The following is a 15261-nucleotide window of genomic DNA, read 5'->3' on the forward strand; positions in this document are numbered from 1 at the left end:
ATTTTAAATAAAGTCATCATACTATATAGTATAAACATAGGAAGACACTAAAAATATACATAAAAATAGAGATATACGGTTTGAGTTTTGACCATTAAGACAGGCTACAATAGCTTCAATGCATTGACCAATCTTACAGATAAAAATGTTTAAGATCTCTCTGATTCCGAAACCAAACCTAACAGGATAAACCTAATTAACCAAGTTCTTGATTTGATTATGTCTGATAATCAAACATGGGTCAACAAAAAAAAAGAAAACAGAATTTATCTAATAGCTACCAGGATGATCAAAAGATTACTATCGTCTAAGAAGCTATGACCTTTATTTCATTGCTGACAGATAAAGATAGAGAAAATTCGTAAAATATCGAAAGTACCAATCACAGAACGATTCATTGAGGCAATGCAGCTTCGACATCATTCCACAACTCAACATTTCTAGTGAACTTCTCTTTAACTTGCGCAATAAGCACCTTAGCTTCTTCGACTTTCGAATCCTTAGCTAGTCCGTTAACAAGCGACTTCATGATACTGAAACTAGGAACCCAATTCTTCTCCATACTCTCTTTACAAAGACTCAAAGCCGTCTCAAAGTCACCTCCTTTGCACAAGTAATAAATGAGAGTGAAGTAACACTCACTATCAGGCTTACATCCTCTGTTCACCATAACCTTAAACAACTTCTTGGCCTCTTCCAAATCATCTTCGTTACAAAACCCTCGAATCAAATGGCTATACGTCACCGTATTAGGCTTCATCCCTGCAGACAACATCCCATCAAGCAAAGCCTTTGCTTCTTTAGCTTTCTTCCTCTTACACAAACTCTGAATCCTAATGTTGTAAGTCGAAACACCGATGTTAGCACCACGATCTTTCATCATCGCCAACACTTTCCCAACTTCATCATTCTTATCCTCTGCATAAAACCCTGAAATCATCAGACCAAAGCTAGAGCCATTCGGCTTTATCGCTTTCCTCTCCATCTCCGCAACAATGGAGTAAGCCGAACTAGCTGAACCGGATTCACAAAACACTTTGATCATACGGTTATAAGTCTCAAGATCAGGCTCAATCCCATACATCTTAGGCATCTCAATATAAACACGTTTCGCTTCTTTGTAATCCTTAGCTACTAAACAAGCAAAGAGAAGAGCGTTCAAAGACTTAACCGTACGAGGGATTCCAAGTTTCTCAAGATCACTAAAGACCCTTAAAGAGTGATCAAGCATATTAGCTTGACCATACAAAACAATGGCGTGAGCAGCGAAACGCTCCGATTTGAGATCAGGTCTGTTCTCGATGAACCCGTCGAGAAGATTCGAGACGGCGGTGAAATGTTTCTTCTCGGCGAGATTCTCGACGGCGGCGGAGAAAGCGATACGATCAATGTGGCAATCTGGTGTCAATGAAGCAGCACGGCAGATCTCGAGGATACGATCTGGATCTTTCTCGGATTTGAGAAGAGAGAGAGCTGCTTTGCTTTTTTCTCTGCTTGTGAGAGGAGTTTTCGAATCTGGTGAGAGGATTGATGAAGCGGAGGAGGAGGATGAGGAGGAGAGTGATCGGATTTGAGGAGATGCGTTGAGGTGACGGAAGAGAGATGTTGATGAACGGATTCGAGAGAGTAACGCCATTGTTGTTGTTTTAGGGTTTGAAGAAGAAGAGAGACTGTGAAAATGGAGAAGACAAAGACGGAGAGTGAAGAATTAGGGATTTTTAGGGTTTTTGGTATGTGTTAATCTAATCGTAGCCGTTGATAGGTTTTTCAAAAAAGTCGTCATAATGGACGGTTGAGATGAGTTTGTGTGGAAATAAAAATTAAAAAAGTGAAAGATCCGACTAGACCGGGGGATTGAACCCGACGTGAATCGAACACGCAACCTTCTGATCTGGAGTCAGACGCGCTACCATTGCGCCACGGATCCGGTGAACAATACTCACTAAAACTTATTTATATTCGATAAGAAATGAAAATCTCTATAAAAAGCAATCAAAGACATTCATTTTATCTTTTTAAGAATCATCACCAGTTTGCACAAAAAAAATAATTACCACATTATTTCTACATAACAAAGGTGTATTTTGAAGAGTCACTAAGAAGGTGTTATTGAACTCTAATTTATAAAAAAAAATTTGATAACTTCAACAAAATCATCAAAAGTGAATAAGTGAAAGACTTTTAAAAATTGCTAGAGAATATTCTATAGTTCTGTTGATTAGTTTTCTAAAATTTTGTAAAATGTTCATAATCTCTGTATTTTTGTGATATTTTCAATAACTTTATTTTGTGAAAAAATGTATAAAATCATGAACCACTAATATAATAATTGAATTCATTAACAATCCTATTAGAAATTCTAATGACTTTATAAAAATTTGAATCTAATAAACCAAATTTGTTAAGATTTTAAATATAATGACCTTTTACAAATCACACACTAATAACACTAAACTTTAGCAGAGTTTAACAAAATCTTGATCTATTCAAATCTCAAACCAATAACCCCTAAATTTATTTGTTTAAACATTTAATAGAATTTCAACCAATATTGTTCAAGATTTTGAATAATACATAGAAAGAGGTCACACAAAAAAATTTTGATTTGGACTACCATTTTGTCGGACCGGCCCTAAGTAGAATTTGAAAATTCATTAGAATTAATATGAGTTAAAATCTCCATAGTATTGAAGAACATATACAAACTCATGTTGTTTGTTTTTGTAGAGTATTGTAGTCATTGTTACAAAAAAAATTGATTATGATTTCGGGTAATTTCTCAAAATCACTAAGTAATTAAAAAAAAATGTTAACTCTTGAATAAACCGTATATTTGAAATGATTTGTGTAAATAATTCAATGAATAACAGAAGAATGAAAATGATTTTAGATGAATTCCAAGTTTGATAACATATGATTTGATCAGAGACTTAGAAATCACTATTTGAGAAACATGTCATTTTGGGAAAAATCAAAATGACCCGAAATTCTAGTTAGAAATATATCAGATCCTTACATAAACCTTATTAAACAGCAATAAGCATAGTTTATAACCGAATCAATAATAACATGACACACAAATGTGTGGCAGTAGACGTTGACATTAATAACTTGTGCATATCGTCTTGAGAAACTCAATGATGTGAATACCGAAGGCGTTGCAAACAACTTTGATGGCATGAAAGCCGGACCCTTTAGCCAGTGCCTCAAACTCTTTCTCAGTCCGTTCTATACCTCCCCGGCTGTGTGCCAACATTATGCAGTCTACATGGAGTGCTTGTTTGGTCATAAGGCTTGAGTCTAGAGTCTCTGGGAGTACACACTCAGCTACTATCACTTTTCCATTCTCCGGAAGCGCGTCGTAGCAGTTCTTTAAGAATTTAAGACATTGTTCATTACTCCGAGCGTGACATATCCACTGTTAGAGTTAAAAACGAATGAAAATGTTTTGAGATTTCATTTCCTTGCTATACTTATAATGATTCTTTGCTCTTTTAAACCTAGATATTACTAACCTTCATGAACATGGCATCACCTTTGGGGACACTTACAAACATATCTCCTCCAACATGCTCAATACCTGTATTGTTTAGTAATAGGATGCCTTTATTGAACAAATTAAATGATGTAACAATATCGGGTTTTCTTTATCTGTGGGGAAGATGTAGACAAACCGGGATGAGAAGGAGCGTCTTTGATTACATGAGGGAGATCAAAGTTGATGCCTTTAAGGTTGGGGTATTTTGAGACAATCATCTTGAGAGTAGCACCACTCCCGCCACCAACATCAACCAGAGAAGTCAAGCCATCAAAACCCTTATAGGTCTCGAGAATCTTCTTCATGGATATTGTGGAATGGTTTGACATTCCATCATTGACGACTTTGTTGAATCTAGTGTCAGTCTTTTGGTACTCTAACACGCTGATGCCATAAGCCTTATTAAATGGAGTCTCACCAATAAGAATTGCATCCTTCAAATGGTACCTGCAAGTGTCTTTGGCATGAGATGATTCGACTAAAGAAAATCCAAAACCAGAGATGTTGATTAACTCTTCTTCTCTATCATTTTGTTGGTCAAATAATCCAAAGACAGAGATTATCTTCCTATTATGTTCCTTTTCTTATTGCTCAATAACCTAATAGTGAACTATTAAGAAAAACTTTTATAGAATCAAATAGCTGTTAAACTATTTAAGTAGTTGTATATATGAGAAAACCATATCTTAATTCCCAAATATCAAATATGATACCAGACATAACGTTTTTCTAGCATAAATATGCTCCTTTTTCAACAAGTATGGCTGCATGCATCGATATCGACCACTTCATTATTCAATGCAACACCAGCAATATGACGGCCAAGCTCATTACGTAAAATGGCTTGGAAGTAACCAAAAGACTGATATTGCATGAGCACATTATGCAATTGAAGGACCAAATCGAAGAAAAAAACACGAAAGGATCCAAAACTGTCGTAAGATATTTTGCATATCAACTCGTATATATTGTATGTACTCATATGACTATTTTTGAAAAGCCTTTGAGAAATATACGAGAAAACAACTTCTCTATAAGAAAGATTCCATCTTCTCTAATCTCCCTTCAAAGATCTTAACTCTAATCTCCCTTCAAAGTCATGTACGATGAAAAAAAATAAACATTTTAAGTATTTTCTAAAAAGAATGTTTCTTCTAGCTCTTGACTACCTTCGTTTTGTTTCCAGAATTTTGGCTAGAAAAAAAAATGCGTGTCGTGTATTTGAGATATAGTAATATCCTTTCCTAGGTAGTATATGATATCAAACGATATCGTTTTGTCTGTTTTTGTCTCATTTGTCTTCAACGCTATCCTAACTCTCTCTCGTTTACCATTGCAATTGCATTTGACATCAATCAAGAAGCATAGGTTTTAACGACATAATTTATTACTTAATTAAGTACAATAATATATCCTAAAAATATGAAATCATATGATAATTTCAGAAATACCAGCTCTCCATGAAGATCTTATCTTGGTTCATGAGGCAAAGAGGAGCAATCGAGACGCTGTCTTCGTTCTTGGTCAAGTACTTGCACACCGGACCAAGCCCGTAAACCCGCTCGACGCCATCGCCGCCTGGAAGCGTACGGACGGAGCAGGTGAGAATGGAGTAAGCCGCAAGAAGCCGAAGGATACGGTCGAGTAAGAGTGGAGCTTCCGGGTTTTTGGTCGGGAGATGGGAAGTGATCTCAGCCGGAGACATCGGAGAAACGTTTTTGGCCATGATTTCGATAAGTTCGAGCTGTAAAGCTGCTTGTAAAACCATCGGAAGAACGGAACAGCTGGCTAGCTGCATGGCGAAGAGGTTAGCTTCGTCGTTGGTGACTTGCACCGGAGTTATTTGTGTCTCTGCTGGTGTTGAGTCCATTTTGGTTAGAGTTTTTTTTCTTCTTCTTTTCTTTATTGTGTTTTGGGTCTCTCTGCGTTGAGCTTTGTGTTTTTATGATGGGTGATACTTGATAGTATATATGGCTGAGGTTTATTCATTTTATTGGGATTTTATTTGTATAAAAAGTGTACCAATAATTGCTTTTCTATGTGTTGAGTTATTGCTTTTCTATGTGTCTGGTATTGAATCTATTTATTGCTTTTCTATGTCAAAAGACTCAAAACCCCTCATTCGATCCAATTAATCATTTACGTTATTTACTTCAACCTTTTTTTTTTTTTTGAAAGATTTATATACTTGTCCATGTTACTATGTTTGTCTTTCTTTCCTTTTTTAGCTGTATTTGAGAAGTGTAGACATTTTTAAAAAAGATATCACAAAATATGATAGTTTTGTTTTGTATATTTTGAATGTGAGATAGAGAAGACAAAATAGTGTGGTAGAGTGTCCTCGAAGAGAGAATCTCTATTTCACACTCAAAAAATTGTATATTTCTCAAATATACAAAACAAAACAACTTTATATTTATATCTTTGATCTTTCTATAAAGTGTTTACTTCTCAAATACAAAAATTTAATGGCTTAATACATAAAACACTTATAAAGGAAATTTCTTTTCCATCTTAGAAAAACTTTTTTCAACCCACATACACTTCTAAAATGAAAAAGAAATTTGCTTTATAAATGTTCTGCAATATATCGAAATTTAACAGATAACCTGCTATTTAATTTGCCTTTGTTTAGCATGGGTGTATGAATTTGGTGATTTCATTTTACCTTGTATTGAGATCTTTGTTTACAAGTTCTAACATTTTCTGTTGCTAAGGGCTTAATCATGATTTTATAATTAGTATGTATCTATATAGTTTTTAGATGTTGTGTGGAAAGCACAAAGTTTGTTTAGACCTGAGTCTCGTCCTAGGCATTCGCTGCCAGGTTTTTTTCAAAAAAAATTTGTTGTGATGAAAGTGGTTTGGATGATCAAGTATCGACGTCGGTTTCATAACTATGACAGATTCATTGACTGGACCACTGTTGTAACTAACTGCTTACATATTTATTGTCGTCAAAACCAATAATGCTTTTTTTTTTTTTTGCCATCAGATAAAAACGAAGTAACAAATGTTTGGAAACGAAAGCTAAGAAAACTTCAAAAAAACTATAACGCCTGGCCCCTCACTTTATCATGAAGCCAAGAAGGCCCTCCAAGCAAAAACCGCTCCAAAATTTTGCTTGTAAGAAAAATTAAGAACTCAATCTCTTTGCTATAAAATATATTCAACTCTTACACTGAATTACAAACTTTGCTTTCTTATCTAAATCCCACCCTTCAAACAAAAACCACTCCAAATTTTTTCACTTTTTAACTCCACACAACAACAACACTCGCAAAACCTCAAATTTTTCGAATCATATTATATAATCAACAAAGCGACTTACATTTTTCGATTGAAAAACGAGAGTTCAACAATTGAATTTGCATCTTTCATGTGTTCCTCTATCGCCAAATTTTGGGGGAAAAGAAAATTTGTGATTTCATTTTGACCTCAAACTCCCAGAAAAAAATACAACAAATAAAATCATTTTTTTTTTTTTAATTTATTGCTTCAAAAGTGGCTCACGGCTCTCTTCCCACTGGTCCAGTCTACTCGAAGCTTTCGCAACCTAAACATATAAAATTAATCAAATTAATAATACTAAACGATTCAATGAATCCTTCCATTAATTTGTGCTTAACGCTTTTCATTATAAAACATAAAGTATTTAATTCTTTTCTTATCTTTTAGTATTAATTTACCTCTTTGTCCCAGTCCGTTCGGAAAGTGACAATAACTAAGATTATCGTCTGCATTAATGTACCACCAATCATCCCTGTCCATATACCCTGCATCATATCATACATACATATTAAATATTACAAATCTTTATCATTAAATACAGTATGTAACCATATTTAATACAGTATTTATTAATTCACCTTAGCTCCCATATCATAAGTGAACCCAAGAACGAAGCCAATTGGTATCCCCACAACGTAGTAACATCCAATGTTAACGTACGCCACAAATGCTTGCCATCCACATCCAACCGCAACACCTAATATAGATTTTGAGTAGTACGAAAGAATTAAATTGAATTAAATCTTCATTCCTAGTATAGATTTTGAGTAGTACAAAAGAATTAAATTGAATTTTGATAAAAATAAGAATTTAAGAGTGCTTCCAAATCTTTATTATGAATGAAGATTTGATGTGAAATGTGGGGTTTCTTTTTTTACCTGACAAAACAGGCTGAATCCCGTTGAGGACAATTGTGATGGCTAGAAAGGGAGATAAGTCCGCAACAGCCTCGGCCACCGCGGGACTATCAGTAAACGCATAGCTGATGACATTTCGCCACGATAAGACCACGATGGCTTCGAATATCGCTAGTAAGAAAGATACTCCCGTCGTAACAACTGTGGAAAACGCGGCTGCTCTCGGGTTTCCAGCTCCTAATTCATTGCTTACTCTCACACTATGCATAAATAAATTCGAGGAAAAAAATAATAACAATTAGTATCGTTTTATCTCCGGATTGTAAATAAAATTAATGTTGGTACCAACCTTGCAGCTGCATTGAATCCAACGGAGACCATGAACGAGATCGCAGAAATTGACATGCTGCAAACACAGAACAAGGAAGAAAAATGTGAGTGTTTGATCTTTGGTATGTGCAAGTGTGTGCCGTTTTTGCTAATTGAAAACGACACAATTAAGAAGACAAAACAAAACAAAACAAAACAAAAAAGCTTAGAGATCTTCGACTGAATAAGAAAGAGACATGACGAGGTTGAGGAATAGGACTTAGGTAGGAGTCGTCATTTTCAACTCGTCAGAAAGAAAGAAATCATAAAGAACTGTAATTATTTAACCACTACAATTATTACAGTTTAATGTCAGACCATAACGCGACAAATTAATATTGTAGTGGTTAATTATTCCAAATCGTGGTGTTAAGTATCAGAAGGTAAACAATAAAAATTGTTATAACAAACAATGAAAGAAATCAAATTATTTTAGTGAAAAATACTCCGTTAAATAAAAATACTAAATTTTAAACAGAGATACTTTAAAATAATTAACCACTACAATATTAATTTTTGTCACATTAATACGACAAATTATAGTATAGTTTTATTTTTTGGTTAAAGCTACAACAAATTATTTGTCTTTATCGTTAATTATATGAAACTGGGAATAATTAAAGATCCACTTTACGACTTTAACAGCAATAATTACTGCTAAATTTCGTGGACAATTTTACTAGATTCTCGACTTTATTCAAAAAAATAATTTCCTCTTTTTTTTTTTTTTTTTTTTGCTAAAGCAAGTTATGCCTGCATGTTGTTAGGTCTCAAAAAGTAAGAAATGTTTTTTTTTTTAAGTGCAAACATTAGAATTTAAAAAAAAAATGAACTAAAGGTCTAAAGAAATCGCAAAATATCAAACTTTAAGACTTTTTTACAGCAAATTTTAATGGTAAGATTTCGTGGACACTTTTAATAGATTTTAGACGTTACTCAAATAAATTTTCTACTTTTGGCAATTTATTTCCTATGCTTGTTACGTCTCAAAAAGGTGAGAAATATAATTGTTTTTAATAAAAGCATAAAGTTCTTGGAAAAAAACAAAAATTTAAAATAAAAAAAAAAGAAGTTAGAAACATTTACCAGATAGCTAGAGAATCCAAAGCAAGCTCAGGGTCCTTGAGAAGTCCGGCGAGCAAAACAAGAATCTGTGAGTACCAAGATTCAAGACAAAGCATGACCGCAGAAGCTGCCGATAACCGGAAAAAATCCCAAAGACCTTCAAAAGCTTTCCAACTAAAACCTTCCCAAGTCCGACGACACCTCGGACTCATCTTAATATAAACAATCTGAGCCACCACAATGATCCACCACGAGAAGCTATGAATCAAGGACAAAGCCAAGAGACCGTAACCAAGACGGTACACAGCTATCCACGAGAGAAGGAGATGGATCACGAGCGTTGCGGCTGAGATGTAAGCGCTTGGAGTGACGATACTCTGCGCTTGGAGAAACTTCTGGATCGGGAAATTAACCGCGTAAGCAAAGATCACTGGGATCATACCGTATACGAACACTGAAGCTAATGTTGCGACTTGTTCCGGCTCTCCGAGTGAAGTGAGGATTGGATTCGAGAAGAGGAACAGAAATGACATTGGTAGACATGTTATGATTAGAACCAACGTTGACCTTTGAAGGTAAACTCCAAGCATTTCGTATCTATGTGCTCCATGTGCTTGACCACATAACGTCTCTACTGCACTTCCCATTCCAAGCTATCTCACCAAAAACAAAAACAAAAAAAAAAAATAGATTAGATTTTATTTAAATTTCAAGAAATTTTCATTAGGCCTAGGAAAAAAATTAATGTTATAATTTAGTCAAAATTTCAAGGCTTTTCAGTATATAATATACAATACAACTGTAATAATTTTTTTTAAAAAAAGGAGATAAGAGATATATTACCAAAAGACCATACGTAAACATATTGAATCCGCTGTTACCAAGCGAAGCGGCGGCGAGTTCGAAGCTACCAACGTGACCGGCGAAGATACGTGTGAGAATCGACATACCGTTGTTGATAACGTAAACAAAGATCGCCGGAGCAGCCAAATGTAAGAGAAACTTCATCTCGATCATCATCGCCAGATAAATCCTTCGAAAATACGGTAACTCTCGATCCGTCAACACAGTCTCGAGACGATAATCAACGAACGATTTCGATGATTCGATCAGTGGACGGTGGAGGTTTTCTAACGATTCTGAATTCATCTTTTTCAAGAATCTTCGAGAAAAATAAAAATGAACAATATTATTATTGGGAGTATCGAAAATAAATCTGAAGAACGATTATAGTGTTTCTCTCTCTCTCTCTCTCTCTCTCTGTCTTTAACTACTTCTTTTTTTTGGTTTCGGTGTGTTGTTTGTGTGAGAGTCTCTGCAACTATGGCAGAGTTATATAATGTGAGAGCTTTTGCCGTGTTGTGCTGACGGAAATAAATAATAATTTTTTTTTTTTTGACTACACCAATTATTATGTTAATATATATGGAAATGAAGTAACGAGGAAAGAGTTGTTTTTACCAATTTTAACCCTTTTAGATTTTCTTTTGGAATTATTTGTTACCAGTCGTACTTCATTAAAAATTCTATGATTCTACATTAATCATATATTCATATTGACAATAACTTTCTTAAATCAAAGAAAGAATAATTAAACTCCTTCTATTAATATCTTATTTAATGATAAAAAAAAACATATTCAAAATCACTGCTGTAAAAAATCGTTTTCTGTAGTTAAATTAAGATTCTTTTTATTGTTATTAATATTCTGTTATAAACTATATATAACTATTTTTCGTGACATTTTGACAATTTTTAAAAAGTTTAATGATAAATAAAACTGAGCACACAGAAAATTGGTCACAACTTCACAAGAATTGGGATTTTGATAACTCACACCATTTGAATCTAGATTAACACTTCAACTACTGATTATTATTCATAGTCGATTTAGTTCTGAATATTAAAAATATTAGAAAATTATATAAATGGCTAAATATAAATAAAACTTGGTTAAATTTTAAAAAATATAATTAAGAACTTCATATATTTAGTTATTTTGAGTATTTTAGTTATCTTGTCTAAAAATAACTAATATCTTCAAAAGAAGAAATGATAGGATTATTCTATATTTAGAGTAACTCTATTCTTAACTCTATTTTTTCACACTAACTCTATTTTAGAATAAAAAAATAGAATGATAAATTACACAAAAACTATTTTTATTTTAGAGTGATTCTATTTTAGAGTAAAAAATAAAAATATAAATTGGAAATGGTCTTAACTATTTAGTGATGTGTTTTAGGGAAAAGATTAATTTTTACATTTTATACAAAACTAATTAATTAATATTTATGTGTTGTGGTTTTTTTTATTCTACAGTTTGTTTTATTACTGGTTGAACTTTTTACAGATAGATTGATAGTAAAATTTAAAATAATCTGTGTAATATTTTATTATTATTATTTTGATAAAGAAGAGTATCAAAGATGACGCAAATTATGGTTGGAACAATTTGCATGGTCAGTGAGTGCAACTTTAATTTCTACTATTCAAATTATGTATTTATGAAAAAGGAAAATTAGGTAATATAAAAATATATACGAAAATGACATATAACATGGGGGATGTGTATGCTTATTTATTTTGGCCTCGTGATTTCTCGCGCTGATCTCCTAATGAAAACATACTATGAATATGAATATCCATTTCTTATTCTTCTATTTTAAAAATAATAATATAAATATATAGAAAGGAAAAACATATCCACTTCTTTTTAAACAAGATTCAAATTAACATATTTTTAGAGTAAAGTATCATGCATTTGAGAATCCGTAAAGACGTGGAAATAATAGACCGGTTGCGTTTATGCTACTAATTGCTACAATGCGACAATACATCAGTGACTCATCCCACTCAATATTTATTATGACCGTTAATTACATAATATCTACTAGTACTAGTTTAATTAATGTTGAGGTCTCAACAATTAAAGTGAGCAAAGCAAACCATCCAAGTCGCATCGTCGTAAACAGTGACAATTTTGGATTTTCTTTAGAATTCATATTATCAAGCTGTGTTACTTCTTTTAAGCAGATTATATATCCGAAAAGCAAAATATAATTGTGTGAGTGAGTGAGAGTAGTCAACAAGACACGACACGAGGGACCATTTATAGAACGTTCAACTGTATATTTTTTTTTTTTTTTTGGAACAAAACGTTCAACTGTATCTCTGACCTTATTATTATTATGGACCATGGTGCTTAGAAATTTAGGCTAGGAATTTACTAAGAGCAGCAAAAAGATAAACTAGACAAAAAGAAAAGGTGATATCTCCAGCCAAACTTTATTTATTTTGCTTCCTTTTGTCTCAAAATATATGATAGTCTTTTTTACATAAAAATTTCACTAACATTGAAATATACTGCATGATACAAATACTTTAAAGTTTGTTAATTTTCCATTTTTTTGAAACTTATGGGTAAAGAACACTCAAAGTGAGGATAACATCACTAAAATATATCTTTTGTCAATTTAATAAGTATTAAATTCTTATCATTAATATAAGACCATCTCCAATACATTCATTATTTTTTTTACTAAGTAATTCCAAAATATATCAATTTTTCTTTGATATTTTATTCTATTTTTTTTTAAGGAGTATAGTGTATCGTTCCAATTTTATCGGAGTGTAACGAAAAAAAAAAGAGTGTAGTGTAAAAAATGTAATAACTCTAATTATAAAGTAATTAATTATATCATTCCTTTATTTTACAGAGGAATTTAGAGTAGAATCAGAAAGTATTTTATCTATGATAAAGTTTTAAAAAAAAACTAGACGGAAAATGATACTTTTAATTAGTGGTGTTCCAACTAAAAAAAAAATACTTGTCGTCCATTATATTTCACTTCGATTAATACTGAAAGTTAAAACACTCGTATATCAGGTTTTAACTTTTAAGATAGAATAATATTCAACTTAGATAACACAACAGAAATAAAAATAGATTTGCAATTTTTTTTTTTGTAGTACGAAATAAACAAATATAGGATCCCCACATAAAAGATTCGAAAGTGATTACAATATTACAACAAATCACAAAATTCGTTTTGTATACTAACCCATCAATACTCAAGAACTGTTACTTGATAGTATTATTTATGGTCGATATTGATTCACCTCTGCACATGTAAAACTAATGAAATCACATAATTTGCACTAGAGACTCCAAGATAATTTTTGGAATACCACCACTACACATATTGTAATTCGAGTCTAATCGATGACAAGGTTTTGGAATATACTATACAAGATTCTAGAAAACCTACCGTTAACTACTATATAGTCTATATTCGCACGGAACTTTTAACAAAGATACTGAATCTGGTCACTTAGCTAGATAGAAATATTGAATACTCTTACTTTTATTCTTTGCCCTGGACTATATTTTTTTTTTTAAATCCCCAACAACAAATGTATAATACGCAAAATCATTTACATGTTTGGTATGCCTCAAAGGAAATACCAGAAAAGGGGAAAATGACAACTATTTGGTAAGCAAAAGAACTTTACTTTATCAATTTAGTTGTTACGAAAAGTTGAGGTAGTAATAACTGATACGTGTCTGTCACAGTATCATTGGATCTTTGATCATTGAGTTGCATGTAGATTTGCGTCTCCAGAAACATGTGTCAGTACGTATTTGTATATAAGCGTTGGCGTATTGTGCATATAAATGCCAAAAAATTTATCGAACTTATCGTCTAAATCACCAAATTATAAACTTGTTTATGGTCTAGTGCATGACACCTAATAAAGTAATAAACTAAACTTGTGCCTAACTCTTCTTGATCGACAATATCGATCTATGTCCAACCTAACCAGTATGGCAGTATCTAATAATGTATATCAAGTTCAATATGTAACCAGAACCGGCTCTTGGACCAAGCAGAGATGTGAAAGATCTGAGTTTTCATGTTAAAACAAAAAATGAATTTTAATTTCGTATTATATGGAAAATAGTTTGTTTGTATTATTGATGATTAGTCCAAAATATGAAAAAGTATGATTCAACACGGAATCTGCTTCCATTATTAGCGGAGAAGAGAGAAGTGACCGAGAGCCAATAGCTTAACTCGTAAAGATGTTTGGCAAAAAGTCTAGAGACCGCTAGTTCAAGTGGTGTTTGGGACGAGATTATAAAACCTCATTTGGTCACGGTCTAAAAAGATGTATGGATTTAATTATTAGAAAAAAAAAAGTGAGTAAAATTCTGCTGCAAATGCAAACCAAACAGATAGTAGTTTCATAAAAGTTTATAATATGCTGATAATTATTTTTCATTCCTATCCATATTTCCTACAAACCAAATATTACGTAAATTTACTATTTTAGTTAGTTTAATTATAGATTAAATTTTTACTCTATGAATACATTTCTAGTGGTCACAAAACATGGCTTAAATCAAGCAAAAACAAAATTAAAGCAAAAACAAACGGGTTTTGCGATTAAAACAATTCAGTGATTGGTTAAAGTAAAGAAAAAGTAGAAAACAAAATTAAAACTCCAAAAAGAAAGATGTGTGAGCCATCTGTAGTTATTTTGAGTTACTTAGGCCCTTGATGTTTTGTAGTTTTTAAATGGTTTTTAGTTTTTAGTTTTTGGCTTTTAGTTTTTGGTTTTTTGAGTTTTTGATTTTTGGTTTAGATTTTAGTTTTTGCAAAAAAATTGAATGGTAAGTTGATTAGTTTTTGGTTTTTATGTATAATTATTTTTTAAAGAAGGTTTTATTGAATTTATTTTATTTTTATATTAGAAAAAACAAAATAGAAAAAAGAAAAGAAAAAGTTACGTAATGTATTCTTAAGGATTCTATGAAGGAATTGGTAAAATTCACCAAAATCTGATTTCTCTGATATTTAGGAAATCTATTTTTTAAAAATTTATGAATGGCTGAAAAAATGGATTTTGCATAATCAAAAGCTAAAATCTAATGACATTCAAGGCCTCGTTCTTTCACGAAAATGTCTAACTAGTACTTTTTACAGACAAATATACAAATTTCAATTGTATCTTTCATTAACTGAGTAAAAAAAACAACTATAAAATAATATTTTCTTATAAAATGGAAAAAATAATTAATAAGTTTATAAATAAAGAAAAAAGGTTAATACATTTTAATACACTTTTGTTTGTTAT

At 32.1% G+C, this 15261-nt stretch overlaps 2 protein-coding genes, 1 non-coding gene and 1 pseudogene across 4 annotated transcripts; all 4 read right to left on the reverse strand.

The window, feature by feature from the left end:
• Positions 1-43: 43 nt before the first annotated feature.
• On the reverse strand, positions 44-1728 carry LOC104703788 (small ribosomal subunit protein mS86 (rPPR1) pseudogene; annotated as a pseudogene). Its single transcript, XR_015562703.1, has one exon. The product of XR_015562703.1 is annotated as a small ribosomal subunit protein mS86 (rPPR1) pseudogene (transcript).
• A 127-nt stretch (positions 1729-1855) lies between these two features.
• On the reverse strand, positions 1856-1927 carry TRNAW-CCA (transfer RNA tryptophan (anticodon CCA)). The gene has a single exon. It is a non-coding gene; the product is annotated as a tRNA-Trp (tRNA).
• Positions 1928-2943: 1016 nt separating this feature from the next.
• LOC104703789 (flavone 3'-O-methyltransferase 1) lies at positions 2944-5648 on the reverse strand. Its single transcript, XM_010419862.3, has 4 exons — positions 4990-5648; positions 3675-3985; positions 3516-3580; positions 2944-3418 (listed from the first exon to the last, which is right to left on the reverse strand). The coding sequence occupies exons 1-4, from the start codon at positions 5406-5408 to the stop codon at positions 3104-3106; spliced, it is 1110 nt and encodes a 369-aa protein (XP_010418164.1). The 5' UTR covers positions 5409-5648; the 3' UTR covers positions 2944-3103.
• A 1173-nt stretch (positions 5649-6821) lies between these two features.
• Positions 6822-10499, reverse strand: LOC104703790 (protein DETOXIFICATION 37). The gene is made up of 7 exons (XM_010419864.2): positions 9964-10499; positions 9142-9773; positions 8036-8092; positions 7708-7946; positions 7408-7526; positions 7228-7314; positions 6822-7094 (listed from the first exon to the last, which is right to left on the reverse strand). The coding sequence occupies exons 1-7, from the start codon at positions 10267-10269 to the stop codon at positions 7029-7031; spliced, it is 1506 nt and encodes a 501-aa protein (XP_010418166.1). The 5' UTR covers positions 10270-10499; the 3' UTR covers positions 6822-7028.
• Positions 10500-15261: the final 4762 nt, after the last annotated feature.

The sequence above is a fragment of the Camelina sativa genome, chromosome 7 (assembly GCF_030686135.1).
Source record: "Camelina sativa cultivar CO46 ecotype springtype chromosome 7, ASM3068613v1".
Classification (NCBI taxonomy): domain Eukaryota; kingdom Viridiplantae; phylum Streptophyta; class Magnoliopsida; order Brassicales; family Brassicaceae; genus Camelina; species Camelina sativa.

Bases quoted from the DNA above. Each gene is read 5' to 3' on its own strand.
- LOC104703789 (XM_010419862.3), bottom strand. From the start codon at position 5,408: ATGGACTCAACACCAGCAGAGACACAAATAACTCCGGTGCAAGTCACC. The intron at 3,581-3,674 runs GTTTGTCTACAT...TAAACAATACAG, and splicing joins AGACGCTCCTTCTCATCCCG to GTATTGAGCATGTTGGAGGA. The intron at 3,419-3,515 runs GTTAGTAATATC...TAACTCTAACAG, and splicing joins GTGATGCCATGTTCATGAAG to TGGATATGTCACGCTCGGAG.
- LOC104703790 (XM_010419864.2), bottom strand. From the start codon at position 10,269: ATGAATTCAGAATCGTTAGAAAACCTCCACCGTCCACTGATCGAATCA. The intron at 8,093-9,141 runs GTAAATGTTTCT...CTGTGTTTGCAG, and splicing joins TTGGATTCTCTAGCTATCTG to CATGTCAATTTCTGCGATCT. The intron at 7,527-7,707 runs GTAAAAAAAGAA...AATCTATATTAG, and splicing joins GATTCAGCCTGTTTTGTCAG to GTGTTGCGGTTGGATGTGGA.